Source organism: Phyllostomus hastatus, unplaced genomic scaffold (genome assembly GCF_019186645.2).
Source record: "Phyllostomus hastatus isolate PE091 unplaced genomic scaffold, TTU_PhHast_1.1 phas_contig_80, whole genome shotgun sequence".
Classification (NCBI taxonomy): domain Eukaryota; kingdom Metazoa; phylum Chordata; class Mammalia; order Chiroptera; family Phyllostomidae; genus Phyllostomus; species Phyllostomus hastatus.
Window position 1 is genome coordinate 9130048 of NW_025333960.1, and position 27489 is coordinate 9157536.

Genomic DNA, 27489 nt, shown 5'->3' on the forward strand with positions numbered 1-27489 from the left:
AATAAATAAAATCTTTAAAAATTAACTTCACTAGACAGATATGTCAAACCTGTTCTGATGTTCTTTGCTGAAGTTAATAAACAACATAATGCATTCATTTCAATTTTTTATTAAAATACTTTTTTGTTTACAGGGACAACCAAAGAAAAAATACAGAAATTTATATGTTGTAGATCATGTAAAATACAATAAACATAGGCTCAGGGGAATGCATAATGGATTTAAAAATATTCAAAGAAGCTTCCATAAAAACAAACTTTAAATATGTTTATATATTTACCTCATTTTTCCAGAAGTTTCATTTCTTTTCTCCATTTTAATGCTACCGTGATTTATAAATAATTGTTCAAATATTTTAACATCTCTTCAATTTGTTTTTGAAACCTTAGAAATTATATTTCTAAATGAAGGTCTCTCCTTTATAGCATTCTATGTAAACAGAAAATATTTTATTTGAATTACCACTTGATTTGGTGCCACTATAGTTTCAGTAATAATCAGATACTACTAGGGGGACAGGTGGGGACAGAAAAACCTTCTAGCAAGGACATGTTGTACTATAGGAAACAACCTTTTATATACTGCTTTTATAATACCTAGTGATTTAAAATTTAGTGTTTAAAATCTAGTTATAAAAAAGGTAAGAACATACTTTTTGATTAAAAACAATTTTTTAAATCAGAACTTCTACATAGAAGTAAATTGTGCTTAGAATGGTAATAAAAGGTCTAAATTTTAGTGGAGCTATACTGACTTCCCAAATGTTATACTTTTAATTTGAAAACATACTGATAGTCAAAATCGAAAATGGAATCTTTCAGGTGAACTCTGTCTTTCAACACCTTTATACACCAGAAAAATTAAGCACTACACTTAGGGATAATTTCTAGTGGGAGAAACAAAGGTAAGAAAAATCAGCTAAAACATAATATGATTCAAGAAATTATCCTCCCAATGTAGGGCGAAGAAGATATATTCCATTTGAAAATTTAGTAATGAAGACCTAAAAAAGGCAACAAATGCAGTTTTAAAAAGTTTGTTGCTGTATTTAAGGAAACATTAAGCATGTTGTCAATAAACACAGAAGTATTCCTCTATTCACAGGTAAATATAAAATTACTTTGAAAAACTGCAAAGTTGAAATGAATCAGCTGGCTACAGATTCTCAAGTTGAAGAAAACCTTCACCTTCATTGGTATTAATGAAGAACAGGAGCTAAAATGTTTTCAAGGTGCTTTTAAACAGAGGCATTCTAGGTAAAAGTAAGAAAAGGATATCCCAATGTTTTCCAATTAAAAAAATACATCCAAAAGCTAAATTTCAACTTTACAAAAAGCTAAAGTACCTTGAATATTCACTGGGTTTATCTGAAAGAGCAGAAAGGTATTAAGGCTTCAAACTTTATCATGGTTAATCATAATATTACATATGATCTTATAATTACTGTTCAGATAATGAATAAAAGTGTCGAAGACTATTATCCATGTTTATGTACTAAAATATTTCGACATACAAAGAGGTATTCCTAAAAAGTTACATGTAATTCAAATATGTCCTATTTGAGAAATTAATAATTTTATGAAGTTAAGTCTGTAATATAAATATGTTTAGATGCTTGAGGATTGCAATTTTATTACTATGAAGGGCACATAGTATCTAAGCTTATTTTTATTGAAACATTATATAAAAAGTTGACAAAATATTCTGTAGTGTATTTGAAGTTAACATCTTGAAAAAAGATTTTTTTGGTTTCATAATCTTAACCTCCTAATGTATAACTATACTTGTTTAATAAGAACATATGATCTAGATATAAACCTAAAAGAAAGATTACAAGATAACAAAATAATTAATGTAAATAGTTTTTAGTTTGTTTCCCATTAGAATCTCCAGCATTTTCAACCTCCCCGGTCCATACCATGCATTCTCTTCTTTAGCCCCTCCCATCACTCATCCACAACAGAACAGAACATGGTTGTGTGTACAGAGGCTGAGCAGGCTCACTCTTTGTCTGAGCTCAGCTTCACCTTTCAGCTCTACCATTTCTGTACAAGGGACAAACTTTCCTTGCTCCCTACATGGAGTCTGACCTAGCATTCATTTGCCATTCCTAGTGCCCTTTAAGTTGGTAACTTAAGTCAGAGAAATGCTTTAACTTCCTAACTATTTATACTAGCAGCACATTTAACAGTCTCATAAGTATGCCCTGAAATTCTTGATACAGACTCTTCATTACTACCTACATCAGCACTTTGGGCAGGGAGACAGAAGAGAAGAAGGAACTTTCCTTAAAGTTTTCCCTAAAGTATTTGTATTATAGGATGAATTCTATGTTCAAATTTTAAATTGTAAAACATAGTAAGCATTTACTTTCTAAAGACAACATTAAAAGTTTTGAAATTAAGCTTTTTATGCTGATTTTAATGAGTTTCAGGGTAACATATTTAAATATCTACCCTATTTATAGAACAGATAAGCAATACAAGGCACAGTGGAAAATGGCATGCAACTATGACAACTCAGTGTCCTAGGAGTAGTGCATGAAGAAATCATAACTTATGTTAGCATGCTCTAATGCTTCCAAAACAAAATGCTTTTGGAATGTTAGAAGAAAATGACATCAGGTTTTATGTTAGAAACCTCAGAACTTTCAAAGTGTTCTCTGTGTAAATGCTTCTCATACAACCAAAGCTGTACATGTGTAAAGAGGAAAGGGCTTATTGGTAGTGGACAGTAAAATCAGTATGATCAGTAATCATAATTTAATACATTGCTGGATTTGACATATTTTAAAGGTAACTCAGCACAAATTCTTTACATCTTCTTAACCTGCTGGCATTCTGATTCAACCAGCTCAGAAAATAGCTTTTCATACTTCTTTTTTTCTTTTTACTCAATTGCTTTGGTTTCTATTTCTTCGCCTTCTCTAAAACATGCAGTTCATACATTTGACAGTTTTACTACCATAGTCAATACATTCCGGGCCAATACACTCGCAGCAGGCATTATGGAACCAGCGGTATTTGGATGCCCCCATGGACTCACAGGATATTTTACACTGATGTATGGACATGCAGTCATCGAAATAAACCACAGTACACATGTGTTCTGAAAAATAAAAAATTAAGATTTCAAAGCAAGAAATAAGAAAAATATGAAATACTTTAGTACTTAACTAAATATTATTAACAGTTATTGTATCTTAGCTCTCTTATTGCTCGTCTGCACAGAACAATGGATGAAGTACAGGAAAAAAGATCACATTTGTTAAGTAGATTGGGAAGGAAGCCAGAGTTTCCCACTCCAGCTGAAGAATGCAAAGGGCTTACTTAGTCACTTTACAGACCTCAGACTCTGATCTGAAAGTTAGCCTGAGCTCTACAACATTTGCCATGTGTCAGAGTTGTGCTTTTTAAACTGGACATTTCTGATAAGATGTCCTGTGAAGAGAGAGTCTGCTAGCTAAACGAAGTTTGAAAAATACTGTGCTAAAGTTATTCAGAGAATTTACAATAAAATAAAATAAACTTAAGTAATTCAAATGATGCTAAATGACTAGCAATCTTGGCATTAGCTACTAGGAAATACTCACTATTATTCATAATAATTTCTAGTCCTAGTTTCCAAGCAACCACTTTTGATTGTTTCAATTTTAAGTTCTCCTGGTGGTTAACCCCATATGACTAAAGAGGGATACCTGAAGATAGGGTACCTGAAGTAATGGACAATAAAAACCATTAATAGAGAGTATATGATTAATGGCTAAGTTATTTTACAGAACCATTTATAGAACTGATAATCACCAAGGGTCTGGATAGTAAGGGAAAGCTTAATGAAAAAAACTTGACTTGTTTTAGGAAGAATTAAGAGCAAAGCTACCAGGTAATAAAATACAAAATGTCACAAGGAGATGGGTGTAGTGTGCACAGGAATGGAGTGGAGGCAAGCCTGGCTACAGTGGATGGGTAGCATCAGAAGACAGCAGAACCACCACTGGGTATAGAAGATGGGATCTGGTTAAAGAGGGAAACTGAGGCGGCTACCACAGCACTATATCAGGGGTTAACAGAGAACAGGACAGGGGAGCATTTAAATCTCTCAGTGACTGGTACTTACCAAACTTACTTCATTATTTATTCAACTAGTATTTATTAAACATTTCCTAGGGAATGGCCATTAGGGACTCAAAGAGTAATCTGAGAATTCAAGGAACTAAGTAGAAAATGGTAGACCTATGAGTGAGCAGACAACAAATCAAACTGTAGATGTGGGAGAAGGAGTAGGAAGTGGCTACCTGTACCTGGGGGAAGGGGCATGTAGGCAAGGTGTCACAGAGGAGAACCTTTAGTTCTATCTTGAAGGATAGTTTATGTTTCCAGGAATTAGCTTCCTAGCTATTATTTCATGAATTTAAATCATCTTTGAGAAAATGTTATGGATTATTATTTAATATCTGTTATATTGATTATTTACATTATAATCATGGGGAGCAAGACACATTCCATTCACTTATGACATTTTTTAAGATCTAGAATTTGTCTTATAAAGTACTTTAACTTAAAAGTTAATAAGAATTCTTACTTTGAATATGATTAACAACAGCTATTTTGCTTTTCCATTGATAGCCAAGGGTTATACTATTTTAGACAGGTAGGATTGAAATGAAGACCACAACAAAAAGCCAAATTTTAAAAAAAGCACACATTGTACTGTTTTATGCATAAATCACCTCATATTTTAAGAAATAACCGTAATTTTTATATTTGCTTTATTCTTCCACAATAAAACTGTGTAGAGCCTTTTATTTTTAAAAAATCAGACTTTAAAAGTTACATGCCTTTTATGTTCCAAAATTAAGGTATGACCTATCCTCACTAATAAATGTTCTCTAATATATTTCTCAAAGTTATATATGTTGTTCTCTCATTTAGTTTCCCTCCTGACCAACAGTACTCATTTGCAGGGAACTTAGTGTGGTTAGTTTACCTGGAAGTCAGATGTCTGTAATACTGACTTGCTTATAAGGAAATTTAGCTAATAACCTGGCATCATGTGTGATACTATTATCACAAAGCTATTATAAAAACCCAATTTCCAAGGCTACTTTGAATATTACCTAATGGTGAGCAATACTAATACTGCATTACATAAGCAGTACTGTTGCCATCTTTTGAAAAAGACAATTAAAGTCTAATACAAATACTGAGACCATATATCTATCTTCCAATATAGCTTTTATCACTAAAAATATGAAGGAGTTGTGACAATATGTTTGACATGCCTCCTTATCTACTCAGGGACTTGGGGTTATTGATGTTTAGAATTTACTTAAGGTTACACAAACTCAAAACCAAAAAGCTGCTCTAAAAAGGTAATCATAATATAGGTTTCACAGACCACTTAGAAAGTGAGGGGGCAGGACAGAAAAAGTCAATTGTTGGCAATTACCTTTGTCACTGGAATAAGGTGAATGAACATTATTGCTGGGAACAGACACATTTTGGTGGTGTGGTTGGTTTACAGTCTCTAAAAATGAAACTAGATTCTCATGATGGGAAAGTTCTTCTGCAACAGGGAAGGAAACGATGTTCCAATTCAACTGAGTGTCTCCTTCTGTGAGTGCCCGGAAGAGAGAAGGGATTGGCTCATGAAGCTCCTCCACCGTGCTCTTTGAAGTTGGAGGCGTATCACTATAATTTCGAGGATTACACATACCTAGGGGTTGGAGGAGCAAAGAGAATAAGTTTATTCTTCTCACTGTAAGTTATTGTTAATTATTGCCCTATAATCAAAGCTCCAACATATTAAAATTATGTGACATCTAGCATTATACATATTTTTCTACCATTTTTTGCTGACTGGGCCTAGAAGTGATAACACTTCAGCAGCCTCAAGCACACTGAGTGTCCATGTGTTGTACCTAGCCTCCACTAAGAGGAACTAGAGGTCCTTGGGGAAAAGAGAGATTCTAGGGATGGATCAGGGAATGTACATAATGACCCTTTTTATGCCAGAAAGTACAGAGTGGTGGGATATATCGAGAAAACACAGGAGACAAACTGAAGGGGCTCCCCCACTGGTCAAATCAATAATTTAAAAGTAAAATAAATAATAGTAATGGATCACCACTTTGCGAATAAAATAGAAACTGATAAGTCCTTATGTTATAAATTAATGAGCTGGTACATACATGGAGGAAAATGGAAAGCTCTATCTTTTACTAGCGTGCCAACAGATAAATGTCAAAGGGGTGAAGGAAATAGAAAATTGCCATTTGGCACCCATCATAGAGGTGTGTGATTCAGATGAAATTGTCAGTGCATAGTAAGGCTAGTGGGTGGAGGTTTGATGAAGAACATATTGATGTACTCTTGGAAAACTCTCTATAAAATACTAATGTGGAAAAATCTGGCAGACACCAGTGCGATCACAAGATCAAGGTTAACACCACCAGGGACGTACTGCATAGATTCATTTCAGTTATGTTGTTGCCAAGAAAGTATGACTTAAGTATGATCATCAGTCAACCTTAGGCGGATCAAAGTTGAGGGTCATCCTATATAATGTAAGGTTTTTAGTCATTAAACTGTCGAGGGAAAGACAAATAGACTGTTTCAGATTGATTGAGTGTGAACAGACAGGTTAACTAAATGGATAGGATCCTGAACCAGAAAGAAACAAGAGATACTGTTGAGACAGTTGGCAAAATATAAATGGGGTTTGTGGATTGGGTGGCAATGCTGGTGGCTTTCTGACTTAGAGGGCTATATGCTACTTATGTAGGAGAATGTCCTTGTTGTTAGAAAATACAGACTGGGGTGTTTAGTAGTGATAAGACGTCATCTGTAAACTCTTGGAGAGTTTTCCAAGAGTACATCAATATGTTCATCATCTGCCTTCTAAATGTTCAAAAGAGAAGAATGATTATGGAGGTGTGTGCCCATACATGTATGTGTGTGTGAGTGTGTGTGTGTACAAGGAAAGGAAGAGAGCCAGGGTTACTAAACAGTGGAGCAAATTCATTAATGTTAAGAACTGGGGAACTGAGGTGAGAGGATAAGGAAGTCTTTTTACTCTTCTGGCAAACTTTCTCTACATTTGAAATTTTTCAAAAGGAATTCTTTTAAAATATATTTTTATAAAGAGAAAATGGCAGAAAAGAATTAGAGATAATGACCACAGAAAACTTTTTTGAAAAGGCTTGCTATAAAAGGGAGAGCTGAAGAAATGTTTAATTAGCCCCAGCTTTCAAGCTTTCCTAGCTGACACTATGTTGAGAAAAGAGCTACCCCAAAGAACCATGCCCAAAATGCAGGCTTATGAGCTAATTAAATGATTATTATTGTCTTAAACTACTATGTTTTGGGGTAGGTTGTTTAGTAGCAATAACAACTGGGATAGAGTTGTCTGGAATCTCTTTTGTGAACATTATACTTTTTTTAAAAATTGATTTAAGAAAAAGAGAGAGATGTGAGAGAGAAACATCGACTGGTTGCCTTCCTATACGCCCCAACCAGGGACTGAACTTTCAACCTAGGTATGTGCCCTGACCGGGAATCAAACACACAACTTTTTAGTGTATGGGACAATGTTCCAAACAACTCACTCACTTGGCCAGGGCAAGAACATTATACTGTTAAAGGCTAAATTATACTTTTATTTTTTAAAAGATTTTATATTTAGAGAGAGGGGAAGGAAGGGAGAAAGAGAGGGAGAAAAACATTGATGTGTGAGAGAAACATAGATTGGTTATCTCTTGCACGCCCCAATGGGGAACCTGGCCCTCAACCCAGGCACATGCCCCAGCTGGAAACTGAACCAACGATCTTTCGGTTTGTAGGCCAGCACTCAATCCATTGAGCCACACCAGTGAGGACTAAATTATACTTTTAAAGGCTACTGAGTATAAGGTGAAGTTTTTCTTCTTTTCCAGATTAAAAGTTTGAAAAATTAGATGAAATTTATGAATTCCTATATTATACAAATTTAAGGAGAAGGAAAAACCATGTCATGATGTCATGTGTTTTCCACATATTTTAATTTTAAGGAACATGACCAGAGCTGAGAATAACAAGGTTGTCCTTGATCTTTTTTCCAATATGCCTGAACTTTTATGATTTAGATTGTGTGACAAAGTCATGGGTTAAATTATCAAATATGACTCCTTTGTTCACAAGAGGAAACAGGCCCAGATAAGTGAAATGATTTACCCCATGTAATATAATCTAGGATTAGAGCTAAGATTATGATTCAGTCTGGTTTCATGCCCACTTCTCTAATAATAATTCTAATAATACTTGGAATATGTTTATACAAATGTACATAATATATTCTTCTGTCAGATTCTATAGTGAGTGAAAATTAGTAAACAGAGATGAAAAAATAACTGAGTTCAATAGTTGGAAAAGCTAAAAGAGACTCTAGAGCTCATTACAGGAGATTTCATTATATTTTTTAAAAATCTCTTTCAGAGTTTTGTGCCTTTAATAAACTTAGGTCAAAAACATTTATAATTTAAATCTCAATACACTGCATTAAAACCAGTAAGCATGACTGAATGCTTGCTAGATCATATTTTTCTATGGAACCATTACAAAATTTCCATCTATCTTCCCTGTTTAATTAGCATTATGTTCAAAGAAATAATCACAAAAGGCTCTTCCTAGGCAATGCTGATCTGACACTGCAATTCCTGCCTAAAGCACTCTTCTAATTCTGTATTCTTTCAAGCTTGGTAAACTATGAAATTTGATCTTACAATGATGTGTGAGGGTTATCCTGTTGGGGGCAGGAGTAACTTTTTGAAATTTCTGTAAATTCTTCAGTTGTCCATATTCACTATGTACAACAGATCAATTTCTGTGGAGAGTTACTAACCACCCATAGTTTAAGTCAGTTGATAAAACTTTTCTGGGAAGCATCTCACTGTTGTCCTAAAGTTTGTCATTGTTGAAGAGCTTTTCTTTAGTTGACTAGATAGTTTAGTTTTGGTGCGCTCCTTTCTTTTCATGATTAGTGTATTACTGTAACAGGGTGCTAAGCTAGAGGTCCCCAAAACCTCCACTAACTAGGCTTGAGGGAAGGGGAAGTAGAGCAGGGCCATTGAGAGTTACTTTGTGCATCTAGAGAACTTGGCCAGTGTTTTAGTAATGTTAATGTTAATTTTAGTGATGTTAATAACTGTGCCTGCTGCCCTGTCCTCTGGAGCCAGGGAGATGAGTGTGATTCTGACCTGTGATGCAGCCTGGAGACAGCACCCTGCAGTCCCCCCCAGTCCCCCCACTATGGGAGAGGCTTGGAGGAGGTTCTCCTACCTCACAGGCCACACCTGCCACACCTGCCAGGACTAAAAATGGCAGCCAAGAAAGGCAGAAGAGACTAGAATACTGGCAGGCAGGAGAAATTTTCTCCCTTTGTGGGAGAAATTGGGAGATGGGCTTACAGAGAAAGATACGCCCCCGGATTTAAACCCAAGCACAGGGCAGCCATGCTACCTTGGCCCTGTGGTTTGAAAGGATGCAGCAGGACCCCCACCGGCCCACCAAGAGGAGGGGCCATGTGGTTTCGAATAAGAACAAGAGCCTAGCCTAGCATGGATGACTGGGAGAAGCCGGAACATTAAAATGGATATCTGCCTAGCTAAGTTACAGGCTTCTATTTCTTCTCCTGAGAGACGGTACCTCTGACAGGCTGGTTTGGCAAGGGGAGGCAGGGCTGTGTATGTTTGTGGGTGTTTCTTTTGTTTTTAAGGGAGTGGGAGTTAATGGCAGAATTCCGCCATTGTTCTAAATCTGTCTAACTTTTGAGTAAATAGTTCCTTTCCTTTTCATAAGACTCTGGCATTGGGAAACACAGGCTTTTCTGGTGGTAGGCAATACAACCCAGAGTGGTACTATTTCACTTTGTGGCACTACATCAAAATTTAAATACTAATTATACAAAAAATTTTAAAGAAACTGACTGCACATGACAGCCAGAAAGGCCAAATATGAGGAAACAAATGGTAATATTTAAAAAGGCAACTATTTCAAATCCTTTCAGTGCATAGCTTTCCAATACTATTTTCTTTCACCAAGCCAGAATCTAGTACTATCATGCTTTTGATTTACAAATACTAAACACAAACAATTTTTCTGATCTATGCTTAATTCTTTTGTATATCTGACCTGTTGTCATCATACATTTGAAAACCAAGAATATGTTAAAGTATTAAATAGAATTTACTCAATGAAACTGCATTGTAGTGTAGAAATTAAGAGTATGGGGTGAAAGTTACTCTTTTCTTAAACGAATGTGCATGGTTAAGCAACAAACAGTCCAGAAGAGCTTATAATGAAAAGCAAAATTCCTTTCCATTCCTCCCACCCCCAATTCTACTCCCCACACCCAGCTACTTTAAAAGTCTGTTCTTAAGTTTCTCTGGTGGTTACCTCTATAAGAATTTAAATAAAAATAATTGATTTACAAGTAGCAGTAGAAACACTTTTACACATTATATATTAATTCTCTTAAATGAAAAAAATGAAGATTAAGTTCATTTATACTAACCCCCCATATTTCTAATAATCATATTATTCTAATATTATAATTTGTTTCCTTTACAATCTTAAATAAACTTCTAATTTTTATTCCACTCCTCTTAATTCTCACAGCACATAAAGATAGTGGCATCTTTCCCACTTCTTTCCTTTATCGTCAACTTTTCCTAACTTTTGCATTGACAAACTTGATAACTAACTACATTCTGTTGCCTTTACACAATGAAATCTTCTTGACTTACTATATGTTGATTCTAAAAGTTGGAACCAGTAAACAGCAGTTATCTTAACATGATCCTGTGAATACTGTTCTCTATAGAACAGCTGTATGATAGGATTTCCTTGTCCAATGTCATTACCAGAGGAAAATATTTCTAATTTCAATATAACATGAACTTTTCCTTGAACTCCACAAAATATTGAAAACCATACTACATTTCATACAGCATTACTTATGAAGTCTTCTTGCCAAAAATATTAAACCTTAATTAAGCCTTTATAATTAGCTTCAAATTGCTAGAAATACAGAGGGATAGAGGGGCAAGTTAAATGATACCCCAAGGAAGCAGTCAAATCCTTAATGTGAGATACCCTGAAGGAAAACTGATACTGTTTCTTCAACATACCAAATCGCATGAGGAAAAAAAATGCGGGTCATTCTGGATTAAAGGAAGAATAAAAGACACAAAAACCAGATACAATACAAGGACCTAATTTGGATCAAGTTAAATAAAGCAACTATAAAAACACATTTTGGAGACATCTAGAAAAACTTGATCATAAACTGAATGTTAGATTATGCCAAAAAAATTACTGTTAATTTTGTTAGGTGTCATTAATGGCACAGTGATTAAAAATGTAAATGTCTGCCCTGGCTGGGTGGCTCAGTTGATTAGAGTGTCCACCCTGTATACCAAAAGCTTGCTGGTTCAATGCCTGATTGGGGCATGTACAGGAGGCAACTGATGGATGTTTCTTTTTCACATGGGTGTTTCTCTCCCCTTTCCTCTCTCTCTAAAATCAACTTTAAAAAACTCCTTGAGTGATGACTTTAAAAGAAGTAAATGTTCTATTTTCTTTAGAGGTTGATATTGAAGAATGTAGGGATAAAAGTATATTTACTATCTGTAATTTGTTTTTAAGTACTTCTGTGCAAAGAAAAAAAAGAAAAAAAGGGGATAAATGAAACAACTGTGGCATATCCTCAATAATTGTGGAATCCAGTGATAGGTATATATGAATTCATATGCTATTCTCTCCACTTCTTTGTATATATGAAATTTTCCTAATAGCAAATCAAGTGCCATATTTAATTCCATATTCATGGACTAATATTTCTTGGAAATTTTTTTCTTGTGGACCACAGATAAGCTTATAGCAAATCTTTTGTTTTTAAGATTTTATTTACTTTTAGAGAGGGAAGGGAGGGAGAAAGAGAGAGAGAGAGAAACATCAATGTGCGGTTGCTGGGGGCCGTGGCCTGCAACACAGGCATGTGCCCTGATTGGGAATCAAACCTGCGATGCTATGGTTTGCAGCCTGTGCTCAATCCACTGAGCTACGCCAGCCAGGGCACTTATAGCAAATCTTGAAAACTTACTCTCCTTGTCAGTTATAGGATTGATATCCTATGGAACACATTTTCTTCTCAGATCTCACTTACTGTTTCAGTCAGACTAGTTGTCTCCAAGGCCTCTCTATTATTTATAGTTTTAATTTTGTGTATATTATGTTTTGTTATCTTGGAAAAACCTTTCTGGATGGGGCAAGACTGCTCCTCCTAGGGTTAGCCAATTTTTGGAGCTAGGAAAGGGCACAGCTGGTAGCAAAGTGATTAATCCAGATCCATACCTCCTCTATCAGCCCATACACCCCAGGAGGTCATATTCCTCTTCCTTAATCATCCCAGGACCAGACACAAGGCAACTAGAGACACCTTTATAGGCCCAAAGCCCGTGGGAATTATTCAAACTAGATAGTTCTAAACTGTTCACTATGCCTGCCTTACCTTTCCTGTGGAAATCCCATTGAAGGCTTCAGCCTAGACTTTCCTCTTGTTCCTATCTTCTGCTACTTGACCAGAACCTGGTGCTTTTCTTGTGACCCTGTATGGCATGCCCCCACCCCCTGCCCTGAGACCTCTGAATTTAATGAACTTTGTATTCTGAGCCTCTTCTATGTCTCCTCTATGGCCACAGCTGACTGACCTTATATACAGCAACAGAGAACAGCCTCCTGTGTAGTTATTACAGTGTAATTGTCTTCCACTCAACTCCTGGTTAAAGCTATCCCTTCAATGAATGTTTTTCTCTTTCTTGGTCTTCTGTCTGCTCTATCTTGTTTGAATGATTATCGATTACACCTTTAAAATATGGTTGTGAGAAGTCACTTTGAGTTCCTGCTGTCTAAACATGTTTTTATTTTACATTCCCATTCTTGATCAATAACTTGTCAGGTCAAAGTAATTTTCCAACTGACCACTTAATACACAGGCCTAGCAACACTGATAAGAAAGAAGTCTGATGGCACTGATTCTTTTTTTCTTTCCTTACTTCACCTCACATGTCTAAGCAGTCACCATGTTTTACAGTTTTTAATCACCTTATTATTTCTCTACTGTTATTGCCTTAGTTTAAGACCTGTTTTTATTTTATTTTCCAATTGTAGTTTACATTCAATATTATTCTGTACCAGTTTCAGATATACAGCATGATGATTAGACTATAAAATAATTTACAGAGTGACCCCCCAATATTTCAAGTAGCAACCTGGCTCCAAACATAGTTATTATGATATTATTGACTATATTAACTATGCTGTAATTTACAACTCTGTGACTCTTCTGAAACTACCAGTTTGTACATCTTAATCCTGTCTCCCTTTTTACCCAATTCCCCAACCCCTCTCTTCATCTGTCAACCATCAGTATCTGTTTCTATTTTGTTTTTTTCAGATTTCACATAGAAGTGAAATCATACAGTATTTGTCTTTCTCTATCTGACTTATTTCACTTAGCATAATACCCTCTAGGTCCATTCATGCTGTCATAAAAGCTAAGATTTTATTCTTTTATACAGCTGAGTCCATTGTGTAAAATGTATCATAGCTTTTTTATACACTCATCTATTGATGGGTATCTGGGTTGCTTCCATTTCTTGGCCATTGTAAATAACCCTGAATGAACATAGGGGTGCATATATTTTCTTTGAATCAGTGTTTTGGGTTTCTTTGGATATATTTCCAGAAGTGGAATTGCTGGATCATAAGGCAATTCCATTTTAAATTTTTTTAGTAACTTCCACGTTGTTTTCCATAATGGCTGCTCCAATTGGTATTTCCACCAACAGTGCACTAGGGTTTGGTCCCCTTTACTCCACATCTTTGCCAACACATGTGGTTTGTGACTTATTGATGACAGCCATTCTGACAGGTGTGATGTGGTATGTCATTGTGGTTTTAATTTGCATTTCTCTAATGATTAGTGACATTGAGGAACTTTTCATTCTGTTACTGCCATCTGTATGTCTTCTTTGGAGAAATGTCTATTCAGGTTTTCTGCCCACTTTTTAATTGGGTTGGTTTTTTTTTTTTTGGTGTTGTCTGAGTTCTTTATAAATTTTGGATATTAATCCCTCATGACAATTTGATTCTTATTCTTTGTACATGATCTCTGTGGTTCTTTCTAAAATCTTTTAGAATATTTTTTAACAAGGCAGTTGTAAAATTTTATGAGGATGTGTCTAGATGTAGGTCTTTTTTCACTAATCTTGCTCAGCATTTTGTAGACTCGTGGTTTTCTTCTCAGCTTTGGAAATTTTTCTTCTACTTTTTTCTTTGATAATTTCTTTCCTCCTATTTTTATTCCTTTCTGCAATACTGATTTTTTCTAATATATTTTCCATCTACTTTTTTGCTCTATATTCTATTACATTCCAAAGTTATTTTCAGCCCCTTTTGATCATTTTTTCCCACTAAATTTTAAATTTACAAATGCATTCTGCTGTTTTTCATAATATAGATATGTTTTCTCAAATTTCTCTAAAATATAACAGTTTCCTTAAAGATTTATCTCCTAGAGATTTTCTCCACAATATTTTACTTTGTTTTTTTCTTTCCAGGTACTGTGTTTTCCTTGCATGACTGGACACACCTCCCTCCTCTGCAATACCTGACTAAGGAGCCCTTGACTCCTTAGTACCAACAACACACAAATGGCTCTAGTCCTTTCCAGTTAATTCCTTCAATTTCTCTAGAGAGAATCTCTCCATTCCCCACCCCCGCCCCAGATTATGCAGAACTTTTTCTGAAGAATGAGGGAGAGGGTAGGGTAGCAAGTCATGCAGCTGTTCTATAGACAGGTCTTCAAATCATCCTGCTATTTTCAGATCTATTTCTCACTCTCATACCCCACAGACGCCAAAGATGAGCATGGAGACACTTTGGGGGTTTAGTTGGGAAGGTCACTCCTAATCCTACCATAACCCACCCTTTTTTGCAAATTATTTTAATGTTTCTTCCAATCTGTTTACTAAATAGCAAACTTCTCCAGCTTTCTTTTTAGGTAGTTCTCCAATTATAATTCCTCCCTTTCTCTTTGTTGTTAGAGTTTACTTCCAGTTGTATTCCTTTATTTCATTTTATTGAAGTCTTAAGAGCAAGGGAGAAAATGTGTGAACTTAAACTACTATGTTGAACCAGACAGAAGTCAGTTACTTTAAGAAGTTGGAAAATGTAATGAATTTCTCCCTCTCTCTCCCTCCCTCCCACTCCCTCCCTCTCTATCTTCCACCCCCAGATTCTTGTATCCAACTTCCTACAGGCATCTCCACTTGACAACCTTATACACCCCTGAAAGTCAACTATTCCAATCATCTTCCCCAACATACGTGGGCCTTATAACTGCATTCTCTCTATTGGTCCCAAAATGTCACCAAGTCTGGTCAAGTATAACCTAAATATTTTTCAAACGAAGGCACATTTCTTCATCTCAGCTACCAACTTAGACAAACCTCCATAAAATATTGACTGGACTTGGAAACGACATACTGTATTTTGGTGGATTTTAAACTGTATCTTTCATAAACTCCAGCTACTTTAAAATGCATGTTACTGAATTCTGCCATCTCTTATCCCTCCTTTTAGCAATTATTTTTGTCTATTCAGTCATTCCTCCCTCACTTACTAATAACTTCAGTACCTGGATCACCATTTCATTTCTACCACTACACCCACTGTCATTCTTAACAACTTCAATATTTACAGTGAAGATCCACCTTGGCCTTTTGTTTCTAGACCTCCTTAGTGATGACAATTTTAAAATCTACCCCACTTCAGTCACCCAACTCATACATCAATCATTAATTCCCCTTTTCTCATATCCTACATACAGTTCAGACCAAACTCTGACAATTTACCTCCAAAGTATTTCCGAATATGAGTTGCACCATTTTCACTGCTATCAATAATCCTAATCTAACATAACATCATCTTTTAAATTGAACTACTGCAACTGCCTAACTGATCCCTGCCTTGTCTCTTCATATCCTAAAGCCCACCTTCCATGAAGAAGTCAGAATGACCATTTAAATATGTAACTCAGATATCACCACTCTTCAGTGGGTTTCCATTACACCTAGGATGCAATCCAAACTCCTTCCCATGGCTGCCAAGAACTGGGCCTCGCCAGCCTCTCTCACTCATCTCTTCATTCCCCTTGTTCATAGCATCTGGCCACGCTGATCTTCTTTCCATGCTTCAAACTTGGACCATTAGCCATTGTATTTAAAACACTTATATTCTGGTATTAAGTGGTTTGCATCAATATATTGTTGTTGTTTGTTAAAGCTACTAAATCCTAGAGATTGCTGAGATAAACTCTTGTTAACTCTTCGAAAAGTTAGAACTTCCCAGTGCTGACACAAGAAACAAAAATTCTTTGATATGTGTGATACACGTTTTTTCTAAATAAAGCAAAAAAGACCAAATATTATTAAAGGATGCCTCCAATCTAAGTAAAAATGAAATTATTCTAAAGGTATCTTGGAGTTTATTATACTTTTCATACCATAAAAACTGAAAAATATGAACTCCTTCACTGGAAGGTATGAGAAACTTTTGGGGGGACATAAGAAAGGTAGACATTTTGTTATATATTCCATCCTGTATTATGTGACTTTATTGCATGTAAGTAATAATTTTAGTTTTTAAATTATATTTTAAAGAAGAAGACATATGTTAATAGTAGTAGATACTGGAGGTACTTCTTTTCTAGATTTTTCTAAAATTCAACATAATACTCTCACTTAAACAGCCTACTTAGATATGCAAAATCATTACATCATTAGTTTTCTTTAAAATATTGAATATATTAATACCATAGATATTTAAAAAAAAGAATCCATTTGAACGACAGTTTCTAAAGTGTAGTCTATAAACTCCTTGGAGTCTCCAAGATCCTTACAAGGGTCTCAAACAAGGGTTTGAACAGTCAAAATAATTTTCAGAAGACTTTTTTTGTTTGTTTTACTGTTCTAACATTTGCACTGATGGTATAAAAGCAATGATGGGTAAAATACTTGGTGCCTTAGATCAACTCAAGGCAGTGCCACCAAACTGTTACTAGTAGTCATTGTCTTCACCACCAAACAACAGTTTTTAAGAAGAGAGGGGGCAGTTTCAACTTAATAAAATGCTAAGGTAGCATTAACAATCATTAGTTGCAATAAATGGGGACTGTGGAACACATGACTTTTTAATATCTGTGTGATGAACTGGGAAGTATGAAGAAAAAACCTGCTGCATACTTAAGCACAATGCTTGTACCAAGGAAATCACTTACCCAGTTGTAAGCTGAACTAACCAGTTTTCCCTTAGAACAGTTTTTATATAAAATAGCTACCAAACTATTATTATGAAGAGTTGTTTCTCTGACAGACATTTTATTGAAAATGAATGAAGTGAGCATGTTACCTCAAGGATACACCTCACAGTATTTGTTGTTGATAATAAAATGCAAGTTTTCAAGCAAAAATTAGAATTTTGGAAAAGTTATATGAGCCACCATGACTTGACAGTTTCCCAATACTTAAGTACTTTTCTGATGAGATTAGTGTAAAGTTAATTCATGTGACTTTTGGGATATTATATAATGAATGTGACTATATCTGGAAAATTTGCATATTTCAGAGAAATCATAATTTCCAATGACCAATGCATGATGTTATAAAATTATGCATGGGTGGAAGTTATTCCAAAGTTCAGGGCAGACCAATTGATTTCAATTTAACAGAGTTCTGAAGAGTTTCATAATCTGCTTCTATATTCTACTTTGCAACTAACATTTAAAAAATTACCACTTGTCCATTGTGGGTGTAGTATCAAAGAAGAATATTCACAATTATCTGAAAGGCTATTAAAAATACTCGTCTTTTCCAATAACACAGCTGTGTGAAGTTGGAATTTCTCTGTATACTTCAGTCATTGCAACAGATTACTAAAGACTGAATTTTTCAGAGTATAAAAGGGTCTTGAGGTTAAAAGAAAAGTTTGAAAACAGCTGCATTAGAAGAGAATGTAGGACTTCAGCCAAGATGGAGGCATAGGTGGACACACCGTACCTCCACGCACAACCAAGACTGGAACAACAACAATTTAGAGGCAGAATAACATCCAGAACTGATAGAAAATTTATCTGAATGGAAGTCGGACAGCCAAGAAGTTGAAATAGACCCATTCATCCAGACCGGTAGGAGGGGCGGAGATGAACAGACAGGAGCGGGTCATGGTGTAGAGAGCAGAGAGTTGGGTGCAAAGGCATCCGGGGGCACATAAGGCATTTGGGACATGCAAGACTGCAGCAGATGGACCCTGAGTACACAAGTGGCAGCGGCAGACCCAGTGAGGTGGCGATTGTGGAGCAGGGCAGAGCGCACAACCCAGGAACCCAGAGAAGGGACTGAGGTCCCACGGAGAAAGGAGAAACCGCCATTGTTCCCTCTCGACCCTGCCCCCACATACAATGTCACAATCTAGTGACTGGGGTGCCCAGCCCTGGTGAACACCTAAGGCTCCGCTCCTCAACGTAACAGGAGCAACCAAACCAAAAAAAAAAAAAAAAAAAAGAGAGCGAGAAAGAGAGAGATGGTTCAAACAGAAGAACAAATCAGTGCCCCAGAACTCATCTTTTTAAGCGACCGAGAGACAGCTAACCTATGAGATACACAGTTCAAAACACTGGTGATCAGGAAACTCACAGAATTGGTTGGTTTTGGTTGCAAATTAGATGAAAAAATGAAGGTTACCATAAAAGAAATGAAGGAAAATGCACAGGGAACCAACAGTGATGGGAAGGAAACTGGGACTCATATCAATGGAGTGGACCAGAAGGAAGAAAGAAACAATCAAATAGGAAGGAATGGAGAAATAAGAATTCAAAAAAATGAGGAGAGGCTTAGGAACCTCTAGGACATCTTTAAACGTTCCAACATCCGAATTATAGGGGTACCAGAATGGGAAGGGGAAAAGCAACAAATTGAGCACGTATTTGAACAAATAATAAAGGAGAACTTCCCCATTCTGGCAAAGGGAACAGTCTTCCAAGAAATCCAAGAAGCTCAGAGAGCCCCAAAGAAGTTGGACCCAAGAAGAAACACACCAAGGCACATCATAATTACATTAGCCAAGGTAAAAACGAAGGAGAGAATCCTAGAAGCAGCAAGAGATAAAGGGACAGTCACCTACAAAGGAGTTCCCATCAGACTGTCAGCTGATTTCTCCAAAGAGACCTTACAGGCAAGAAGGGGCTGGAAAGAAATATTCCAAGTCATGAAAGACAAGGACCTACATCCCAGATTGCTCTATCCAGCAAAGCTCTCATTTAGAATGGAAGGGAAGATAAAGTGCTTTTCAGATAAGGTCAAGTTAAAGGAGTTCATCATCACCAAGCCCTTATTTTATGAAATGTTAAAGGGACTTATCTAAGAAAAGAAGAAAAAAAAAACATGTATAGTAAAAGGACAGCAAACTCACAATTATTAACAACCACACCTAAAGCAAGACCAAAAGAAACTAAGCAAACAACTAGAACAGGAACAGAACCACAGAAAGGAAGATCACATGGAGGGTTAGCAACAGGGGAGTGGGAGGAGGAGAGAGGGAGAAAAGGTACAGAGAATAAGTAGCATAGATTGTAGGTTGAAAATAGACAGGGGGAGGGCAAGAATAGTATGAGAAATGTAGAAGCTAAAGAACTTACAAGTATGACATGGACATGAACTAAAGGGGGCAAATGTGGGTGGGAGAGGGTGTACAGGGTGGAGGGGAGTGAAGGGGAGAAATGGGACAACTGTAATAGCATAATCAATAAAATATACTTAAAAAAAAGAAGAGAATATAAGCCTTTGTAGCTAGATCCCTAAGGCAGAATGTACCCTACAATTATCCTGAAAAGGCAATGGGATGCAGAGCATGTAATCAAACAGACTTCATTTTGAGAGTGGTACTAAACAGAAGTTTTCAGCTCTCTCAGCATAAATACAGGGAGTAAATCAGAACTTCCAGTGTGTATATATCATTTTTAAAAGAACCAAATTAATACTATAATTGTCTTTTTTCTGGAAAAAACAGTAACTTTTATTGGTTTTAAACTACAAATTAATCAAAAAAAGAAAGAAGGAAGGAGGGAACAATTTGTGTGATGCTATGTGGGAGACAGAGAGATGTAAAAAGGATGACACTAAGACAAATAATACCTGAAAGTGAGAAATTAGAACAAGCCATTTTCTAGAGCAGCTTTCCTTAATCTGTTAAAACCCATGCCCTCTTTCCATAAACACAAAAAATCTTACTACCATCTGTCTCTCATGAGTTGTTACAGTTATACAATGCCTCTCAATGCAGACCCAATGTTAATGCCAAGTGCTGTAGGGTAGAGGCAATTTTATGAAGGGCCTGAACAATGTATTCTATGTATGCAGTTCTCAGATGGTCTGGTTAAATCCAAAGAGAAAATTTAGAGTTCACAGAATATAGCTTTGTCCCAATCCCAATTATCTTTATATAGATCATGTATCATCAGTAGTTGTGAATATCTATTTATTAAATCCAATATCATTTACTAACTTAAGAGTGATAGTTATAATGACTAAAAATAAAAGCTATTATGTTGCATGACTTTAAAATGACACCATCTTCACCTTCTTCACAAGAAGCTGAGTAACATATGACATATATCATACAAGAAGCCATATAACATAATGGGTCATAGAGCATGGATTGGAAAGCCAGAATATCTCTCTGGCTTGAATCCTAGCTTTCCCCCAGACTTGCTGTCTCACCTTAGGGAGGTCATTTAAATTTAAACTCTGTGGTTTCAGATTCCTCTTCTGCAAAACAGATGAAGAATTATACTACCCTTCCACATGTTAGGTTTGTTAAAAGGACTACATGAATTAATATATGAAAAGTGCTTGACACATAAAAGATGTTATGTAAGCATTAGTATTATTTTCACAAAATATTACTTGACTGACTAATCTAATTTGGAAATTATTACAGTGACATTTTAAAGAATTAAACAATTGTTTCACTACACAAAATTCTGTAGTGAGTCACATGGTATATATGGAATGCATAATATAAGAAGTTAGGATCTTTTTTTCTTCAAAATATCTTTAAAGAAGGATCAAGATACAAATGCTAACAATTAATTCATTCAACAGTAGAGTCTCATCTGAGTTCCTACTTTTATAGTACCATTACTACTGTTCTCTGTTTTAATGCACTGATAAACATTTTAAACTTAATTTCTTTGTTTTGATGATGATAAATCTTTATTGAAAAATGTAAGGGACATAAAGATATTAAAAAGAAAGTGGTACCTTGCTTATGTGTAGAAAGATTCAATATTAAAACTGTATCAGCTTCCCACAAATTTACCTGTACATTTAGTGTACTCCCAATAAAAATCCTAAGAAACTTTCCTTCAAATAAATCTTTTTATTTTTACCATAAGATACTTGGGTAGTAATTTTTCATATAGGGTCATATTGTCCATGCTATTTTTCCCTCTAATCTATTTTTAATAGACTTTTTAATAATAGTTTTATAGAAAAATTAAAAAGATAGTAGAGTCCTTCTATACTCCCTCATCTACATTACCCTATTATTAACGTCTTACATAGTATGGTATACTTATTACAATTAATGAATCACCATTATTATTATTAACTAAAGTCCACACTTTGGATTTCTATAGTATTCACCTAATGTCCTTTTTCCATTCCAGGATTCCATATAGGATGCCACCGTGCATTTAGTCATCATGTCTCTTTAGGCTCCTCTTGGCTGGGGCAATTTCTCAAGCTTTCCTAGTTTTTGATGACCTTGACAGTTCTAAGTAGTACTGGTCAGGTATTTTGTAGGATACCCCACTTTCAGAATCTGTCCATTTTTCTCATTACAGAATGTAGGTTATAGGTTATTGGGGGGAAACCACAGAAGTGAAGTGCTGTTTCCATCATATCACATCAAGGGTACATTCTATCAAAAAGATTTATGACTGTTGATATTGATCTGAAACACCTGGTTGAAATAGTACATGTCAGATTTCTTCACTGCAAAGTTATACTCTCCCCCGACCCTCCTTTCCATACTGTCCCCTTAGAAGGAAGTTAGTATGAGCAACCCATACTTAAGGAGTATGGAGTTATGCTCCCCCTCCTTGAGGGTAAAGTATCTACAAAATTTAATTTCTAATTCTTATTCATGGGAGATTTGTCTCTTCTCTTCCAATAACTAATTTATTTAATCATTTATTTATATCAGTATAGACTCATGAATATTTATTCCAGGGGTATCAAACTCATTTTCACTAGGGGCCACATCAGCCTCGCTGTTGCCCTCAAAGGGCTGAATGTAATTTCAACACCTTGACTGTGAAGGAGTAGTTACATTTATACAGTCCTAAAATTACATCCAGCCCTTTTTAGGCAACTGTGAGGCTGATGTGGCGCCTGGTGAAAATGAGTTTGACACCCTGATTTATTCTATACTCTGGATTATAATCTAATATTACTTTATTTTGTTTCTTAATTTTCCCAGCTTTGGCCACTGGGAGCTCTTTCAGTCAGTTCCTGTGTAAATCACACACACACACACACACACATCAATATGGGTAATTTTTGTTTCTTATCAATACACCAGTTTTAAAAGTAAGCTTGGACAAGAAAAGACATATATACGAATGGAACAGAATAGAACCCAAGAAATGAACCCAAGTCTCTCTGGTCAATTAATATTTGACAAAGGGGGCAAATGTATAAAATGGAGTAAAAATAGCCTCTTCAACAAATGGTGTTGGGAGATCTGGACAGCTACATGCAAACAAATGAAACTTGATCACCAACTTACACCATACACAAAAATAAATTCAAGGTAGATAAAAGACTTAAATATAAGTCATGAAACCATAAAAGTCCTAGAGGAGAACACTGGCAGGAAAATCTCAGACATTTCATGTAGCGATATTTTCACTGATATGTGTAAGGGACATAAAGGAAAGAATAAACCAATGGGACCTCATCATATTAAAAAAGCCTCTGCATGGCTAAAGAAAACAGCATTAAAATTAAAAGAGAACCAACTATATAGGAAAACATATTTGCCAATGATACCTCAGATACCTTTATCATTATGTCAGCTGATTTCTCAAAAGAAACCTTACAGGCAAAGAAGGAACTGGAAAGAAGTATTCAAAGTCATGAAAGGCAAGGACCTACATCCAAGATTACTTTATTCAGCAAAGCTATCATTTAGAATGGAAGGGCAGAGAAAGTGCTTCTCAGATAAGATCAAGTTAAAGGAGGTCACCATCACCAAGCCTATTATATAAATGTTAAAGGGACTTATCTAAGAAAAAGAAGATAAAGAATACAAACAATAAAATGACAACAAAGTCACAACTATCAACAACTGAACCAAAAACAGAAACAAATTAAACAACTAGAACCAGAACAGAATCACAGAAATGGAGAGCACATGGAGGGTTATCAGTGGGGAAGAGGGAGGAGGGAGAATGGGGGGAAAAGGTCCAGGGAATAAGAAGCATAAATGGTAGGTACAAAATAGACAGGAGGAGATTAAGAATAGTACAGGAAATGGAGAAGCCAAAGAACTTGTATGTATGACCCATATACAAGAACTAAGGGAGGGGGGAATCTGGAGGGGGCATGCAGGGTACAGCGGGAGAAAGGAAGAAAAAAAATGGGACAACTATAATAGCACAATCAATAAAACATACTGAAAAAATGAAGTCAGTGTTCTTTTTGTTTACTATATTAATAATTTTTTTGATTATTAGTTTCCCAAAACTAAGCCTGGTTGGGAAGTCCTTTACAAATAACACATGCAAACCCACAGGGAAGAAAAAAATCTTCTTATCAACTCTAGTATGTGTGTATGTATATTTGAAATTAATATAATACACTCCAGCAGAAGAAAGGGTCCTAACCCTAAGATATTGAAACAGCATGGTATTGCCCTGGCCAGGTGCCTTGTTGGGAACTGCCCTGACTGGTATCAGAGGCTGAAACCCCCACCTAGCTAAGGCTAAGGGAATGCCCTTGGAACTGTAAGCCAGCAAGGAGATAAAAGCTTATCTTCCTGGCAGGAATGCTGCTTCTGCTGCTTTATTCATAACTGAACCCCCAAAAAGCTTGGTCGGTTAGCCAGAGACGGGTAAGATTCCCCACGGGGGAACGACCTAAGCCAGGCACGATCACTTTGGGAGGCCCCCCCAAAAGAAGGACTTGGGGGGCTGCAGCAAAAGGGGGTGATGGACCCTCGCTCCTTGGCTTTGACATAGCCTGAGTTCTCAGCGTCTGGAAGAAAATCTCCTTATCTCTCGGTTACTTAGTTCCCTTGCTCCACCTAAGCCTGAAACAATGACAGGGTGGTGCAGCTCGGTACTGAGAAGTGCGGATTCCCCAGGGTGATCAGGCCTAAGAAAGAACATGTAAATTACTGTGAAACCTTCTTTGTTTAGAATGCTCTCAGTTGAATGAGAAGGGTCTTAGGAGGAAGTTATTTTGTTCCTCAGTCTTACAGCTCTTTGACCCCCCAACTCAATAGACCGGCAGAGTTCTTTGTTTTCTATAGTTCCTTACTTCCCCTAATGAGTACTGTACTTTACCTGAATTATTATGCAAAATGAGCCTAATAAAAGCAGGTATGGATGGTAAATCAGCGCGCTCCCCACTAGGGGGGGTGGCCATTTCGTCCCCTACTTCCCCACAGAAACTAGTCTGTCTCTGTGCATGTGGTGTTTTTTCTCGCGTGTTTATCGGCGAGCCATCCACAGCGTTCCGTGGTCACTGCTGGCCGGTGACCCACGCGCAACAGCGGCTCAGTTGGTTGGAGCTTTGTCCCAGACACCAAAAGGCTGCAGGTTCAATTTCTAGCCAGGGCACATACCTAGGTTGTGGATTCATCCTGGGTTGGAGTGCATACAGGAGGCAATGGATTGTTCTCCCCGGCCATGGCCCCAACCCCTCTTTCTTCCTTTCTCTCTAAAGTCAATAAATGTATCCTAGGGTGAGGGTTTAAAAATACTCCTATGGCTTAAATAATAAATAAATAAATAATAAAACAGTGTGATATTGATGCATAAATAGGCACAGCAACAACCAGAATAACCAAAAATAAAGCAAAGTGCATATGATAAAGGTGGTATATCAAATGTATGGGGGGAAAACAGGCTTTTGAATAATCATTTTTGGACTTTATAAATAATATTTAAATAAATAGTAGTAGTTGTTTGAAAAAGAAAAAATTGGATACAGGGTTTGCACATAAACCAGAATAAATTTCAAATGTATTAGAGAGCTATAAGTAAAACAAACAAACAAACAAATAAATTCATACAAGTACCATCTGAGAGTGAGGGAGTATACTATGATTCAAAAACCTGTAAGTAGTCAAAGAAAACACCAATGTGTCTTTTTCCTTCACCATATTAGGGAAGTTTTTGGTCATTATTTCTTCAATTAGGTTCTTGTTCCCTTGCTCATTCTCAATTTTCCTTTTGGTATTCCCATGATGTGGATGTTATTATGCTGCATGTTGTCCAAGATATTTCTTCAGCTCCACTCATTTTTAAAATTTTCTCTCTCTCTCTCTTTCTTTCTTTTTTTTTTTTGCTGCTTGGCTTGGGTGTTTATTTTCTACCTTGTTTTCCAAATCACTGATTTGATCCTCTGCTTCATCTAACCTACTGTTTATCCCTTCCAACCAATAAAGTTGACTACATAAAATAAAAAACTTTCCAGGACCAAAAATAACAAAGCAAGGTTAAAACACAAATGAGAAAAGTGTGTAACTAATAATACAGATATTGGGGTTATATCCCATATATATATATATTTTAAAATTCTAAATAATGAATAAAACAATAATCCAGTAGAAAATGGGCACAAGACATGAACAAACAATTCACCAAAAAGCAAATATAAAAAAATAGTAGTCCTTAAACCTACAAATGGAGTCACAGTCTCACTGGTAACAAGAGAAATAAAAATTAAAATGATCATTTCTTACGTGTTAGATTAACAAAACCCCCAAAGTTTGGTAATGACAACAAAGTTTGACAGCATAATTTCCTGATAATGTTGTTGGGATGAGGCACTCTGCTACATTGCATTGGTGGGAAGGCAAATGACATCATCCTTTTGAAGGAGGATTTGACAAAAAAAAATATCTATTCATATTATATGGAATTGACTTTCTACACAAGGTTTTCTGTTATAGTGTTATTTGTAATAGTAAAAGATTGGAAATAACCCAAATGTCCCCCTATGGACATATGGGTACATAAAGCGTTATAGCCAAAAACAGGGTTCTCTATGTAACTACCAAAGAAAAAGATATTAATATGGAAGAAATTCTAGGACATTCAATTAAGGGGAAAAAAAGACAAAGAAAAAAAAGCATGCCATTTAAGGCTGCTATCTCCTTGTTGATTTTCTGCCTGGAAATCTACCCATTGAAGTCAATGGAGTGTTAAAGTCTCCTAGTATGATTGTATTTCTGTTGAACTCTCCCTTTATGTCCATCAAGATTTGCTTCACATATTTAGGTGCTCTTGTGTTGGGTATAAAAATGTTTATTAGGGTTATATCCTCTTGTTGGATTGTTCCCTTTATCATTATGCACTGTCCTTCTTTGTCTCTTATTATAGCCTTGCTTTTCAAGTGTGTTTTATCAGTATAAGTACAGCTACCTCACTTTTTTCTTTCCATTTGCATGAAATATCTTTTCCCATCTTTTACTTTTAGTGTCTGTGTATTTTTCCATCTAAGATGTGTCTCTTGGAGGTACCATACATCTGAGTCTTGTTTTCTTATCCATTCAGCTATCCTATGTCTTTTGGCTGGAGCATTTAAGCCATTTACATTTAAGGTGATGATTGATAGATATGTAATTAGTGCCATCTTATTTTCAGACTATTTTCCTCTGTTTTCCCCTCCTGCACCCCACCCCGCCATCCTCCAAACAAGCCCTTTAACACATTTGTTACAACACTGGTTTGGTGTTAACAAACTCCTCTAGCCTTTTCTTGTCTGGGAAGCCCCTTATTTCTCCTTCAATTTTACATGATTGCCTTGCTGGGTAATGTAGCCTTCATTGTAGGTCCTTGCTTTTCATCACCTTGAATATTTCATGCCACTCCCTGCTGGCCTGAAATGTTTCTGTTGAATAAATGGATGACAATCTAATTGGTGCTTCCTTGTATGTAACTACCTGCTATTCTCTTGTGGCTTTTAGGATTCTCTTCTTATCTTTAAGCCTTGTCATTTTAATTATGATGTGTCTTGGTGTGGGCCTCTTTGGGTCCAACTTGTTTGGGACTCTCTGAGCTTCCTGGACTTGTGTGTCTTTTTCCTTCACTATATTAGGG

The 27489-nt window shown here is 36.1% G+C and overlaps 1 protein-coding gene across 1 annotated transcript in view; it reads right to left on the reverse strand.

The window, feature by feature from the left end:
• Positions 1–285: 285 nt before the first annotated feature.
• TWSG1 (twisted gastrulation BMP signaling modulator 1) overlaps positions 286–27489 on the reverse strand; it is a 65065-nt gene continuing 37861 nt past the window's right edge. The window contains exons 4-5 of the mRNA XM_045850352.1: positions 5449–5715; positions 286–3108 (exon numbers count right to left, since the gene is read on the reverse strand). Coding sequence (XP_045706308.1) covers positions 2927–3108; positions 5449–5715 — 449 coding nt within the window. The 3' untranslated portion in view covers positions 286–2926. The remainder of the gene's footprint in view (positions 3109–5448; positions 5716–27489) is intronic.